The sequence below is a fragment of the Pristis pectinata genome, chromosome 26 (assembly GCF_009764475.1).
Source record: "Pristis pectinata isolate sPriPec2 chromosome 26, sPriPec2.1.pri, whole genome shotgun sequence".
Taxonomy (NCBI): Eukaryota; Metazoa; Chordata; class Chondrichthyes; order Rhinopristiformes; family Pristidae; genus Pristis; species Pristis pectinata.
In genome coordinates this window covers 30,252,141-30,268,275 of record NC_067430.1, presented here as the reverse complement: position 1 = coordinate 30,268,275, position 16,135 = coordinate 30,252,141, and the positions used below count along the sequence as shown (strand labels likewise).

At 44.3% G+C, this 16,135-nt stretch overlaps 1 protein-coding gene across 4 annotated transcripts in view; it reads left to right on the top strand.

Moving 5' to 3' along the window:
• Window positions 1-16,135, top strand: part of rap1gapa (RAP1 GTPase activating protein a) — a 302,062-nt gene that overhangs the window by 263,372 nt on the left and 22,555 nt on the right. For 2 of the 4 annotated variants that reach the window (XM_052039182.1, XM_052039184.1), the window contains 2 exons: window positions 8,132-8,263; window positions 15,596-15,673. The exons of 1 other annotated variant lie outside the window; for it this stretch is intronic. In XM_052039182.1, the coding sequence (XP_051895142.1) occupies window positions 8,132-8,263; window positions 15,596-15,673 (210 nt within the window). The remainder of the gene's footprint in view (window positions 1-8,131; window positions 8,264-15,595; window positions 15,674-16,135) is intronic. One more of the 4 variants, XM_052039183.1, reaches the window with a different exon arrangement.

Genomic DNA, 16,135 nt, shown 5'->3' with positions numbered 1-16,135 from the left:
CCACAGCTCCCACCTATCCCCTCTGCTTTTATTTTGAATTAATATGTTCCGTTCTTAGTTGGTTTTAAAATATTTCCTCAGCAGTCCCATCTCCCACTCATCCAGTCATTTTACAAATATTCTCTACAAGGAGAAACTTCCCCTGTGACTTGAAGCCAACCAATCTTTTCTTTAGAAAATGTCTACAATTTCAGGTGCAAGAGGAAAATTTCCTGTCTTAGATCAGGTGAAAGGCATTCCCTTGGGACACAGACCGCTTCACATCATGGATGTGACCGCCAGTCATACAGAGATTGCATCCAAACCAGAAAGGTTGATGTACCCCGAGTGATGTCCAAAGCCTGATAACAGCTGGAGAGGTAAACCCCTCTATGTTATCTGAAGGTCAAAGGATGGTCTCTACAATGTAGAGGGAATTACAACCAACCTCCAACTGTTCCAGTGTCACCTACTCTCAAAGTCACCTAAACATGTGAAGGGTTCTCCTAGACTTAGGGAAGTTGACCAATGAATGCAGGAGTTTTGAGAGTTGTTGTAGCCTCACCCACTGGACGCCAGCTCTCTCACATGCTCTGTGTTCCTCTCCAGTGAACAATGGAGAGTTAAGATCAGGGAACAGGATAAAAACAGTGTTGGAACCGATCACGTTAATTTCCCAATGGGAAATTACAGTTACAACTTCCTCCATCCTGCTGATTCCTCTCTCATAATTCACCCAAGGTTTATGAATTGGTTTGGGAAGGCAGGTAGAGTTCATGTGATGACAGTGGTGCAGTCAGTACACCTGACACTACTGTACCAACTCTGAGGAAACAAACTACCATCAACTAAAGTGGGATTCAGGCTTCTAAACTCTTAAAAAAAAATTAAGCTGCCCACCATACAATGTGAAACCTTTGTTGTGTCTGGTGTTTTCCTGTCTGTGTTGTACACTTGTCATTATTGTTGATGTGTACGTGTCTGGGAGATCCTGTGGTGGTTTCTGTAACTGATCGAGAGAGAGGGGCAGGAGGCACCTGAAGCAGACAATGGGGCTGGACACGATGATGGTAATCTACACGTAACTGCAGACAACCACCTACATCACATCTCCCCAAGTGATCTGTTCTCTTCCTGTTTGGATCACAGGCTCAGGCGGAAGCCACCCCACATGAATGGACCACTTTGCCAATTCAGTCACACAATGAATATAGCAATGACTGAAATAACTCTGTCCCCAGTTCATTTGCCCTCACGGTGCTTCTAACAACTGCTGGTACATTTTCATAAATCCCTACGCTTCCAGATTCATCTGCCAATCTTCATCCATAATCCCAAATGATGAACCAGTCGGTCATTTCACTGGAACCCATTTCAGCACTCACAGAAAGTCCAGGTCTACCCAGTGCTTGTCAGACTGAGGTAGAAAGGGACTGGGCATGGGGCAATTCCCCCTTCATTACTTATTGCTATTCAGGAAGTTGGACATAGATATTTGGTGGAAGTCACGGTGCTGGTGTACAAGATAGCTGGGAGATGTGATTACCTGAAACACCTGCTGGTGTATTGGCATGTGTGCTGAGCTAATGCACTTTTTCTTGTACACTTTTTGCACTCGCACATTGGGCACAGCACAAGCTCAACATCGATTCAGGTTCTGCCTGATAATACAGGGTATGTCAACCAGCATGCATTGAGAGTTAGCGTTACATTTGTATGAAAAGTTGGCCTGTTTTCGTGCACTTCATCAATTTAGCAGTTCTTTCAGTATTAATGGATGTGTGATCATTAATCACATTTCCAGTGTTTACCAGATGTTGGCAGCATGTCCAATCATGAGCCTCGGCAAAAGCACAATCTTCCCACTGTGGATCCTGGTGATTTCTTTGCGATTGCTAGATTTAGAGCTGAGCATTGACTGTAGAGCAGGAGTAAACAAACTCAATAGACACTGGATTGAGACCTGTCCTATTTTGTGTAGTTTTAGGTCTGACTTTTAAAGCAGAACTTTGTTAGAAAAGATACAGCTTGTGATAGGGTGGTGCAAGCTTACACCTGCCCACACCAGTAGGAAGTCGACAAGAAGACATCACATTATATTGTACAGCACTTTGTAAAACTGTGAGAAAAACATAAAATACAGGCATGGAGATGAAATAGACAAATGCAATAAGAAATATTTCCTCTCACCAATTATAGTGGAAGTCAAAATGAAGTAATTAACCGAAATCCTAAGATAAATTGCTTAGCAGAATCTCAGTCAGCCCTCAGATCTTATTTCAAAGTAACAGATAAATTTGTTTCTCTGACAAATGCTTGAGGATTCAGGTTGTTGAGGTTGAAAGCTCTTTTTAACATACGTTGCCCTCGGGTAAGTAACATTTAGAGATAAAAAATATTGTAGTCAGCTCAATACCTAACACTCTTACGACGAACAGAAAATGCTGGAACCACTCAGCAGGTCAGGCAGCATCTGTGGAAAGAGAAACAGTTAACGTGTCAGGTCAAGCAACAATGGGTATTCATCTGCCTGAAAAGTTATTGCAAGACAAGAAATAGCATTTGTAGTGGGCTTCACAGTGTTAATATTCACTTGTCCTCAGGACCAAGTGCTCCACTTGCCTTAATTATCAACATGCTGACGTCAAGAGTGGGGCTTATCATGGGTTGTTAGACTGAGAAGAGGAGGAATTTCATCTCCCAGTGGGTCGTGGATCTCTGGAACTCCCACCCCCCGAGAGTTGTGCATGTTCAAGGTGGAAGAAATTAAGAAGTGCCTGGAAATTTATTCTCTCAGAGAGCAGTGAATCTCTGGAACTCTCTGCCCCTGGGTGGTGGGAACTGGATCATCAGATATATTTAAAGACAGATAAACATTTGAAAGCTTGAGGAACTGAGTGTTGTGGGGAAGTGGCACAGAAGAGGCCTGGGGTAGATCAGCCATGATCGTTTTGAATGGTGGGATAGGCTTGATGGGCTGAGTGGCCAACTGCTATCTTCTTGTGTTCTTAGAACTAGATAGATTTGTGGTTCATGGGAGATCAAGTGTTGTGGGACTTGGGCAGGGACGTGTAACTGGGGCTGGGATCAGATCTACCTTCATCTTATTGAAAGGCTGAGCCATCTGAAGGGATTGTAGGACTTGCCCCAGCTCCCATCTCTCATGTTTTCAAGCGAGGATGATTAGTGAGTTTGTGGACATCAGGATTATCCTGGTGAAGGGTTAGTATGTTTACAGCTGACTTCCTTGAACAGCTACAAGGATGCTTCACGTACAGACTTGTCTGACTTCATTTCTGGTCCATTTCCTGGCTCATCTTCCTTACCGAGGCTACATCAGTTTGATCTCTCGCACACTCTAGTGAAAACATGTCAGTTTGCTCAGCATAAGGCATGCAGCTCATTGCCTAGATAACTCACTATGTGTGTAGACACATTTATCTCCCAGGTGATCAAATGTGTGTGTCTGTCCTCGCCACGTGTATATATGTCTGGTCTTCCTGTCGTACAGCACCTGACCATCTCTTCAAGGCCTGCACTGTGGCTTGTCCAAGTCTGGGAAAGTATGTAGCTAAGAGATGTCCTCCGTCACTTCAAAGTTAAACTGTTTATAGATTTCAACCATCTGAGCTCCAAATCAAATCCAAAAGTCTTATTGAAATAGAGCATCCCAGTGGGCACCAAAAATCATTTGTCAAAGCATCCTCTGTGTTGAAGTGACGCTATCAGATCTTCAGCAGCTGCCTTCAGAGATGAGAGATTAAGTTTACTGGCAGACTCTCCACCCAGCTGCACCGCAGAAGGACTGGGCTAGAGAGCGATAAAGTCCTTGTATCACTGCCGATTGTTTTGTCTACTCCAGGAGGAGCCACTTAGAACCTGGAATCCACCATTAGTGGAGATCCTCTTGTCAATGTTTTCCAGTACCGCTGAGTTATGTGTTACATTTGAAATAAAGTACAACTGGAAAGCCCCAAAATTAAAATGTTTTTATATTAGGTTTAAAAAAAGTACTTGCTGTATTAAAAAAGTGGCAACCTTTGATGTGGCAGTACAAAGCCTGGGGAAAACAGTGGCAAACTGGTTAAATTACTGGACCTACAGCCAGTATTCTCCTTGACACAGAGACTTGAGTTCAAGTTCCACCACAGCGGCTGGGGAATTTAAATTCAAATAATTAAATAAAGCTGTAATGTGTAAAAAGTTGCTAGTCTCAGTAGTGTTAACTGTGAAACTACCTGATTATCGCAAAAACAATATCTGGTTCACTCATGTCCTTTCAAGGAAGGAAGAAGATCTTCCATCCTACTTGATCTGGCCCATAGGTGATTCCAGACCCACCAACGTGGCTGACTCTTAATTGTCTCCTTAGTTTAGGGACAATTAGGGATAGGCATTAAATGCCAGCATTGTCAGTGACTTCTGCATGCAGGAATGAATAAATAAAGTGTCAGATCTGAAGAACAGAAGGTGAGATATCAAATTATCCCCAACACATGGTGCGATTGGCCAGCTGTGGGATTGTTAATAAAATTAATTATTATTCTTATTCACTAGGCAGTGACTTATTCTGTAAAATCCCTGTCAATTCTTACAGCGTTTAACATTACATTGGCCTAATTTCAGTGCATGGAGATAAATTCAATCTTTTTGAAAGAGTACACTGTCTTGACTCCGGTTTCAGTTGCAGGAGCAGGTCAGGGGCTGAGTATCCTGTGGCGAGGGAATCACCTCCTGACTCCCCAAAGCTTTTCCAGCATCTACAAGGAAGACGTCAGGAGTGTGATGCAACACCCTCCACTTGCCTGGGGTGATTGCAGCTCAAAAACTCTTAAGAAATTTGACACCATCCAGAGCAAAGCAATCACTTAACACCCAATCATCGTTCCCTCCATCACTGATGCACCATCACTGCAGAGTGCACCATCCACGAAACGCACAATTGTTACTTGCCACGGCTCCTCTGACAGCACTGTCCAAATGCACAACCTCTACCACTAAGGACAAGTGCAGGGAACACCACGTCCTGCTGGTTCCCCCACCACCTCCCCCCAAGCTTTACACCATCCTGGCTTGGAAATAAATCCGGAAGCTCCTCCCACAGTGCAGTAGGGAGGACACTCTCAACACACGGACTACAGTAATTCAGGAATGTTGCCCGCCTCTTCCTTCTCAAGTAAAGATTAGCAATGAATACTGTCCTTGACTGCCCCATCCACGTGCCAAAAAATGAATGAATTGAAAGTTTTTGATTAGATCAGTAGAGAGAGGGCACATTAAAATGTCAGTGCCAGTTTTCAAGTGTAGTTCAGTGTTTTTAAGTCTTTACAAGCTCACTTGATTGTTTCTCCACTTAAGAAATCTCCATGAACTTGGCAAAGGTTGAAGAGAACTCAAGAAAAACCTGCTGACCATGTTCAGAGAGATGAAAGGAATACTTTAACTTGTGATTGGTTTCAATGAGGCTCTTTTATTACCCTCAGTGCACCTCAATGAGATGCAAACTAGTTCACACGCATGCTTGTTAGTTCATGAAGTAACTGGAGCCTTTAATACACTGATACCTTTCAAATGAAAGTCAGCGGGATAGATAATGTATCGAAGACTGGAAATGAGGAGACCAGGATCAGTACAAACAGCCAGTCAGATGACTGAGCACTATAGAGGACTGTGTGAGAACAAACGAACATCTAGTACTTTGATAATGAAGTACATTTAGTTTTAATTCACTATTCGGACACAGATAAAAGAAGGTTGTCGAGGCCAAGAAGTTGAGTTAATTAAAAGCTCTCTTAATTCCTGCAGAATAAACCTGTTATGATTGCAACTCAACCTGCTTCCTGTGGTGGCAGGGTGGCACAGTTAGCAGAGCCAGTGCCTCACAGCACCAGTGACCCAGATTCAAACCTGACCTCCAGTGCTGTCTGTGTGGAGTTTGCACGTTCTCCCTGTGACTGTGTGGGTTCCCCCTGAGTGCTCTGGTTTCCTCCCACATCTCAAATTGGAGAATTGGGAGAATTTAAGAAAGGGATAAATGTAAGATTAGTGTTACTAGTTGATTAATGGTCACAGAGGACTTGTTGTCTCGCTGTGTCTCTGTAACGGAGCTGGGAGAAGGAAATATTTTCCTCTTGATAACCGGATCAATTCAATTCATGGGCACATTGCAGTGGGGCAGAAGGAGGCCATTCACCCCGGGTGTCCAGGCTGACCGAGAAAAGGAGCAATCCAGACTAGTCCCAGTTCCCAGCTCTTGGTCCAAAGCCCTGTAGATCACCGCACTTCTACTGCTCAACCAAATACTCTGTAATTATTGTAAGGATAGTTTTTACTTCCCCCGTTGTATTAGTCAGTGAGTTCCAGAGCCAGCTGAATCACTCCCCTCCAATCCACCACAACCTTAAATCCATTCCTGGTTATCTCTCTGCCAAGAAAATAGATCCTTCTCTTTCCCCTGTCTCAACCTCCTAAAGTGCATTGCTTAAACGTACCCTGGGCCTCTTCTGTTCTAAAGTAGTTAGTCCTAGCCTGGCCAGTTCTCTCCTCACGGCTACAACTGTCCAGCCCTGTAAACCACCTCTGCACTCTCCCCAGTGCTAATGGATCCTTCCTACTGACTAGAACTCTGTAGTAGTACTGCAGTCATGGCCTAACTAGCGTTTGATGTAGTTCTAACATGGGATCCCTGTTCTTATGCATTGTGTAGTACTCATGTACTCCAATAATGGAAGGTGTCCTGTGTGCCCCCTTAAGCACTCCATTTCTTTACACTTCTCAGTATCCACCAATTATTGTGTCTTCCCTTACCTTGACTACTCCTCTCCCCACAACCCCACACTTCTCCTGATTAAACTCTACTTTCTATTTCTATATTCATTTGCTATCTTTCTGATCAGTTTATTGGTCCAGAAGTATAATAAAATTTTAAGAGAGAAATCGTGACCATAGTGTTATACAATATCCTCAGAATCTTCGCAAAGGAAGTTAAAATAAGGATTTGAGTGGAGGGCACTTTAGTGGAGACAGCTCAGGTCATCAGCGATGGATGTTACAATAATTCAACTGAATGTGGGCCTGAAGTATCACTGTCCTGGAGTGACAAGCTGGGCATTTTAAGAAGAATCATTCAAATGGGAGCAAATATCAAGAGGTTAAATAGGTAACACTAAAATAGGTGGTGTCATAGACAGTGAAGATGGTTATCAACAATTACAGGGGGATCTTGATCAACTGGGTAAGTGGGCCAAGGAATGGCAAATGGAGTTTAATTCAGATAAGTGCAAAGTGTTGCATTTTGGAAAGTCAAATCAAGGAAGGATTTTCACAGTGAATGGTAGGGCACTGGAGAGTGTTATAGAACAGAGGGACATTGGAGTGCAGGTACATGGTTCCCTGAAAGTGGAGTCACAGGTAGACAGGATGGCGAAGAAAGCATTTGGCATGCTGGCCTTCATCGGCCAGGGCATTAGGTAGAGGAGTTGGGAGGTTGTACAAGATGATGGTGAGGCTGCACTAGGAGTATTGCGTTCAGTTTAGGTCACCCTGCCACAGGAAAGATGTTACTAAACTGGAAAGAGTGCAGAAAAGATTTACGAGGGTGGTACCAGGACTCGAGGGACTGAGTTATAGGGCAAGGTTAGACAGGCTGGGACTTTTTTTCCTTGGAGCATAGGAGGCTAAGGGGTGATCTTATAGAGGTGCATAAAATCATGATGGGTGCAGATAGGGTGAATGCACTCAGTCTTCTTCCCAGGATTGGGGAATTAAGAACTAGAGGGCATAGGTTTAGGGTGAGAGATTTAAAGGGGACCTGAGGGGCAAACTTTTTACACAGAGGGTGGTGCGTACATGGAATGAGCTGCCAGAGGAAGTGATTGAGGCAGGTACATTAACAACCTTTAAAAGGTATTTGGACAGGTACATGGATAGGAAAGGTTTAGAGGGAGATGGGTCAAACACGGGCAAATGGGACTGGCTTCAATGGGCATCTTGGTCGGCATGGACCACTTGGGCCGAAGGGCCTGTTTCCATGCTGTGTGACTCCATGACTCTGAATGGGTTGCTTGTTCTCTGACTGCTGATACCCATTTTAATTTAATTCGGAACATTCCATAAAACGTGACACATGACTGATTAAACCTTTTTTATTCAGCGGGTGATTAGAAGTCGAAGCCAATCGATGGATGCCATGGGTCTCAGCAGTAAGAAACAGAACACTGTCTCTTCGAGTCACAGTGGCAGTTTTACTCACACCACAGGAGAAACCATCAAAGCCCCTGGCATTGTAAGTACAAGCCCCCATCAGCCAGTGAAACCTAAAGGCATTATAAGTACCGAAAGCAACGGCTTCGAAACCTCGCATCTGTGAATGTTTAATCCTTTACTGAGTCAAAGAGACAAATTCAAGCAAGTGGCACGTTCTCCTCTTATTGTAGCAGAACTCGCTTGAACCAAGGAACCACACCATACAATGTCATGTGCTTCAGTGTAAAGTGGCAAGAGGCTTGGAAAACATTGAAACAAGATACACTAGTCCTCTGCGAGGTCGAAATGAGTGTCATTGACGATTTTATACAAGCAGTTAATACATCTGCAACAAAAACATTATTGACCCCAATTCAGAATCTGGGGCGGATTTTGCTACGAACGTACTGTTTTTATACAATATCACTGTTGACAATAATATTGTAAAAACTGAGTATTACAATGTGAATTAAACCTGCGTCTACCTTTATACATTGGGTGTACAAATCAGTTAGGATGGAAGATGGTAAATAGTTCATTCTGAATGCTGTTGCATTTTGAAAGTCCAATCCAGGGTAGGATTTTCACAGTGAACAGTAGGGCCCTGGGAAGTGTTGTAGAGCAGAGGGTCCTTGGAGTACAAGTATATGGTTCATTGAAAGTGGAGTCACAGGTAGACAGGGTGGTGAAGGAGGCTTTTGGCACGCCGGCTTTCATAAGTCAGGGCATTGAGTACAAAAGTTGGGAGGTCATGGTGCGGTTGTACAGGATGCTGGTGAGGCCGCACTTGGGATATTGTGTTCAGTTTTGGTTGCCCTGCTATGGGAAAGATGTTATTAAACCAGAAAGTGCAGAAAAGATCTACAAGGATGGTACCAGGACTTGAGGGACTGAGTTATAGGGAGAGATTGGACAGGCTGGGACTTTATTCCTTGCAGCATAAGAGACTGAGAGGTGATCTTACAAAGGTGCATAAAATCATGAGGGGCATAGATAGGGTGAATGCACTCAGTCTTTTCCCCAGGGTTGGGGAATCAAGAACTAGAGGGCACAGGTTTAAGGTGAGAGGGGAAAGATTTAATAGGAACTTAAGGGACAACTTTTTCACACAAAAGGTGGTATATGGAATGAGCTGCCAGAGGAAGTGGTCGAGGCAGGTACAATAACAACTTTTAAAAGACAGTTGGACAGGTATATGGATTGGAAAGGTTTAGAAGGTCATGGGCCAAACTCTGGCAAATGGGACTAGCTTGGATGAAGCATCTTGGTCGGTATTGGCCAATTGGGCCAAAGGGCCTGTTTCCGTGCTGTATGACTCTATAAGGAGCTTGGCTCCTTACTGAAAATCTTCTGAATTTCACATTAGGTTGTGGAGACACCAGAACAATCTGTAAATATCACTGTTTCATACCCAATACTTAATTAGTACTGTCTGCTTAACTTGCATTCAGCAGGCTAGGCATTCAACGTAAGATGGAGCCAGCCTTGAGGAAGTGACTGCTCAGACAGGGCACAGATGAAGGAGGTAACAATCACTCCCAATTGGCCAGCCATCCTGCAGTCAAAATAATTACATTAAATGGTTTGAAATCCTCCTGTATTGTCACAGTTATCTTGTCTCCTGTGCCCTGAGTGAACTATTCATTCTCCACCACATTGTCAGTCTGATGCAGCAGAATTGTTCCTGGGGAGAGGTGTGTGTTTTGCAAAAATCCTCGGAGATGTGGATTCAGGATCTTGAGAGTTGGAGCATTGGGAATTGATCTTGGCTGTGGATGGTTGGAGACCAATCATAACTGTTACTGAGTGATTGCCTGTTGGCGGGTGGAAGGTGTGAATGTTGAAGGAAAACCGTGCGAAGCTAGATTGGCATAAACTCCGCCCCTAGTCTCCGTGAAAGGAAATGAAGAACACGCCTTCTTAATTTCGGTCATCTTGTGGCAAGATGTGGATGAGGAAAGTATCTGGATAAATGGTCAGAGAACAGGCCAATACCCTTTCCAGGTGAGGCGGAGGCTCACCTGATCTCTCCCAACCTGATTTACTCCATCCAGTGGTCACGATGTGACCTTGTCCACATTGGTGAAACCAAATGTAGACCATGCAACCGTTTTGCAGAGAGTCTGCCCTCTGTCCACAGCGGCCTTCTCATCTTCCAGTTTCCACGTCATGTTAACTCTCCTTCCCATTCCCCTCCAACCTGTCTGTCCTCGGCCTTCTCCGTTGCCACAGAGAGGCCAAGTGTGAATCAGAAGAACAACAATTCACGTTGCACTGGGTAGCTTCCAACCCAATGGTCTGAACGTTGACTGTTCCAATTTCAGGTAACTCACACCCAGATGTTCTCCTCCCACTCACACTGACCTATCCACCAGCTGTCTTCTCCCTTTGCCACCTCTGCCTTCCCCCCTCCCCACCTGGCTTCATTCTGCTCATCTATCCCATCCCCATTGGTTTCACCCATCACCTACCCCCCCCCCCCCCCCCCCCCCCCTCCCCCCCCCCCCCCCCCCCCCCCCCCCCCCCCCCCCCCCCCCCCCCCCCCCCCCCGCTACTGCTATATACTGGCAACCTTTCCTTTCCCCTCTCAGTCCTGGTGCAGGCTTTTGACCCGACACATTGACTCACACCTTTTCCCTCCACAGATGCTGCTCGACCTGCTGAGTCCTTCCAGCAATCTGTTTTGTTTTTGTTCCGGATTCTGGCATCTGCAGCCTCTTCGTGTCACCAGGCCAAGACATGCTGGGGTTACGTTTTAACATATCACTTGGTCTAACAGCAGCACAAGGATCTCAGAAGACTCCAGTCTCAGTCTCAGGCTGGTGATCTCATTGAAACATTCAAAGTTCTTGTGGGGCTTGACAGTGTGGGTGTGGGGCTGATTTTTCCCCTGACTGGAGTAGATGCAGTAGAAGAGGCTGGTCACTTAGGGCAGAAATGAGAAGAAATGCCTTCACCCTGTGGGGATGAGTGTTTGGAAGTCTCTATCCAACAGGACTGCGGAGTCTCGGTTATTATTCAAGGCACAGATCCAGAAGTAAGCGTAAGTGGGCTTGGGCTGATATGGTGTGCCCCGGCCAGGAACTGGAAGCAGATTCTTTGTGCATTGTTTCCAAACTAGACTTGGCCAGTTATTGGGTTAATTCCCCATTGATTCTCGCTTAACTCCCGGAGAGGACATTTACCACCAAAGCTGTGCAGCACCTTAGAGGATTTTTTTTTAACACACTCTGACGAAAGCATTTTATTTTTAGAAGATGATTTCATCAAAAGTTTTACCAAATGTTTAGCAGCTCTTAAGAACATACAATGGTACAGCACAGGAACAGGACCTTTGGCCAACGATGTCTGTGCCCGTCATGATGCCAATTTAAACGAATCCTATCTGCCTGCACATGGTCCTGTATCTCCGCATCCCCTGCCCGTTCATGTGTCCGTCTAAGTGCCTCTTAAACGTTGCTGTCGTATCTGCTTCCACCCCCTCCCCTGGCAGCGTGTTCCAGGCACCCACCACTCTCTGTTTGTAAAAAAAAATGCCTCTTAAATCTTCTTTAAACTTTCTCTCTCTCACCTTAAACTATGCACTCTTGTATTTGACATTTCCATCCTGGGAAAAAGACTTTGACGATCTACCCTATCTATGCCTCTCATGATTTTATAAACTTCTGTCAGGTCTCCCCTCAGCCCCTGGTGGCACAGAGAAAAGAATCCAAGTTTGTCCAACCTCTCCTTATAGCTACCACCCTCTAATGCAGACAGCATCCTGGTGAACCTCCTCTGCATCCTCTCCAAAGCCTCCACATCCTTCCTGCGATGCAACAACCAGAACTGCACACAATTATGCAAATGTGGCCAAACTGAAGTTTTATACAGCTGCAACATGACTTCCCGATCGATGAAGGCAAGCATGCCGTACACCACCTTTACCACCCAATCCTCTTGTGTTGCCTATTTCAGGGAGCTATGGACTTGCACCTCAAGATAGGTCGGTATATCGATGCTCCTAACAGTCCTGCCATTTACAATATACTTTCCTCTTACATTTAACCTCCCAAAGTGCAACACCTCACACTTGTCTGGATTAAACTCCATCTGCCATTCCTCTGCCCACATTTCCAACTGGTCAATACCTGCTGATTCCTTTGACAATCTTCCTCACTGTCCACGACTCCTCCAATTTTTGTGACATCTGCAAACTTACTAATCAGTCCACCTACGTATTTGTCCAAATCATTTATATATACCGCAAACAACAGAGGTCCCAACACTGACCTTTGTGGAACACCACTGGTCACAGACCTCCCCTCCACCACTACCCTCTGTCTTCTATGGCCAAGCCAATTTTGAATCCAATCTACCAAGTCTTCTGGATCAGCGTATTATGAGGGACCTTGTTGAATGTTTTACTAAAGTCCATGTAGACAACATCCATTGCTCTACCGTTATCAACCAGTTTCATCACATCCTCAAAAATCTCAGTCAAGATAATCAGACGTGACCACCCCTGTACAAAACCTTGCTGCCTATCCCCAGTAAATCTTCGTTTTTCCAGATGCAAGTAGATCCTATCCCTAAGAATCTTCAATAATTTCCCCTCGACTGATGAAAGTATCACCAGCCTATCATTTCCTGCTTTGTTTCTATACCCTTCTTAAACAGAAGAACATCACTGGTTATTCTCCAGTCCTCTGGGACCTCACTTGTGGCTAAAGAGGATACAAAGATCTCTGTCAAGGCCCCAGCAGTCTCCTCTCTTGCCTCTTCTCATCTGACCAATGGTTACTTTTGATAAAGGCTCCAAGCTGCTACACCAGGATGATCAGACTAAAATGGGGGAGGTGAAGTGGATTTGTCCCATGGCCATAGTTCAGCTCTGGGCACAGAAATGGAGGGGCAGTAACTACCTGGATTCTAACAGCGATTAAAAGAATCAAAGCGAGCGAAGTCCTACCCTAGCTGATCACAAGGTCTAAATAAGATTATCCTTAATTTGTTTTCCTGGAGTTTGGGACAACAGCATAATAAATGGAAATGAACCTTTGTGGGGCAGGGAGTGAATTTGTCAACTTGTCTCTTTTATTAGACCAAGTCTGAGGTCAAATTCCCTTTTGACCTATCTGAAAGGAAAATTGGGTATGTAAGGTCACGTCTCCAAGGGAGAGACTCCTAATTACCCACCTCCTAATTTAGACTCCTTGTCAAAGTGTTTTTTATTTCCAAGTACTATAGATCCCATTGATAATGGGACTACCAGTCATGGCCTTGATAAGGTCTGCCCAGACATAGTTGAGATCATACATTGGTCATAGGTTTCTAAGGAATTAAAGTTAGAGCACCATCATCCATTTACCATTGACTTTCTTTTTCAGTCTAATTAGAAAAAGTTACACAGCAACTTTAAAAATCAGTAGATGTTAAATAAGTCATTGGGGTGTCCTGAAGGTTTTCTGAGGATGCTATTTCCTTGAGATCAAGAATGTGGCTTGATAAAATTTTCATATCTTGTGTCTCTAAAGGGAATTAACCAACAAATGCTGCCTGTTGTGATACTGACTAGCTGCTCTGAGTGTAGTGCCAAGTATGAATTCAGCACTGGTATCATAGCGAGACATCCAACTCTCTCTCTGTGTTGCCACAATATTACACGAGGGATTTGTGGTACCAGTCCTTTGATTGCTCCACACTCATGGTCCTGCTGTGAAGGAGAGAGTTCAGATTTCCTTCCCAAATCCTCCCCAGATCCCAAACCAGGTGGAGAATAGATGAAGGTATCACAGCGGTGCGTCAGTTCATTGAGCTTTGCTGGTGATGACAATCCAGTGAAAACATTAAAAGTGAGTAGCCTTGCCATTGCATCCTTTGGACTTGCTTTTCCTGTGCAAATCACAAATAAAAATGATGTTACCCACATTAGATTGCACTAGCAATCACTTCAGGATGACACTGCAGTCATCAGTAATTTGACCCGGATACCTCTGGGTGTAATTCACCCTTGCACGGTTGACATCTTCATGACATTAATTCAACACTTTTCTCCCTCCCCACCATCAACGTGCATGACTGGGTGTAACCAGCTTTGTAGAATGCTCACAAGGACTAGAAGTAACTTGGTCAGATCAGTTATGGAGCATCAACTACAGGGTCTCCAATGATGTCTTGCATGCAGCATCTGCCAGCCTTGGTTTCCAGTGTTCAGGGTATTTGAAACCTCTTCACTGCTTGTCCCATTGGTGACTGCAGACTTTCTATAACAAGTACCTCAGAGCAGTGATCTCTGCCCTCACTGATCATCCCACCCCTCACACTGTGGTGTGGGGCCACTCGTGGGCCATAACTCAGTCAAAGTGGACCAATTGCATGGAGGTTCAGGGGCATTAATACCAGTTTAATGCATCAGAGGAGGGAGATCTGAAATATCCGGGCAGATTTCCCCACTTCAAAGTCAGCAGTAAAACGATGTGTAAAGAAACTTGGCCTTCCATTTCCGAAATAGAAATCTCTCAACACTCATTCCGAAATCAGACTCTGCAGTTCAAACCCTGCTGGATGGCAAGACTGTGAAATCAATCCGATTATTCCCCAAGTGTAAGCTGGGGGGGAGACTGCACGGCAATCTTCAGTAAGGTGTCAGTCATGAGTCTTCAGTAAGAGCTGAAGGTGAAGTTTCGCTTCTCGTCCATCGGGTCTTCAGTGCATTTGCATTATTACAAAGTCGTACTTTGCGCAGAAGTGCGTAAGTAAGTAAATAATATCATTGCTATACTCACAGGTGTGTGAAGTGCAGGACATACATGGGATTCTGCTGTGACAGTAATCTCTGCTCTCTGCTTTTAGCAAATGCCAAGTGGAGACCTTTGCATTTTTCTGGACTGACTTCATTCCATCACCAGGTGACCACACAACACTGTGAGCTTCAGCCTGGATGAAGACCCTATAACTTGTCCTCTGTCCCTTTGACTGGCACAGGGGATGAGTCAATTGAAAGTAAAGGAAAAACTGTGGATACTGGAAATCTGAAATAAAAACAGAGTGCTCTGATGAGCGGTCTCAGACCTAAAACATTAACTCCGTTTCTCGTTCCACCTGTGTTGCCTGACCTGCTGAGAGTTTCCAGCATTTTCTGTCAAGAATAATAAACGGCTGTTCTTTTTTAAGAAGAACTAAAGGTGTATTGGAACTTCTGGCAGCATTATATTGGATATAAAAGCCCTGTGTCCAGTCCCCAGCTCCAAAGATTCATTCATTTCTTTGGGTGAATTTCATTCCCTGTCCTGTTATTTTCACATCACAGCCTCATTCTTGTTAATCATCATAAATCGTTATTGTGAGAAAGCTGTGCATGATTCATTTTGTATTTTCTCCTTTCCCTTAGTCATTGCTTGTGCCCGGAAAAAGCCCAAGTAAGCATGGACGTCGAGGCAGTGCTATAGGCATAGGAACAATAGAAGAGGTTTACGTTTTACACTCACTTTTTTCTCTCCAGTCCACTCTTGCTCCTAATGTGATGCTCATTGCATGGTCCCTGATTTAAGTCTCCTGCATGTCTCCATATCTTTTATCGGAGCAAGTTGCTTTTGGTTGTTTGGAAATGCACCGTCTCTAATTTATACTCCAAGCATCTCTTCCTATTGCTTCACCACTGATCCCGTAGCCTGCATTCAAATGCTTTGTGAAAAGTAAGCAAAGATTTACAAACTAGAAGCATTAAATGCAGGAAGCAAAATCAGATGTGTGGCAGTTTGAACAGATGGCTTGTAGATATGAATTGGATTAATAGTCATGAATGCATAAGTTACAATAAGTTTGATTTGTGCATGACCTAATCTCAATAACAATCAAGATTAATGAGTTATGGTCCTAGTAACTGATTATTATGAGATGTTCCAATGCATTGTTTAAATAGTGACTGTTT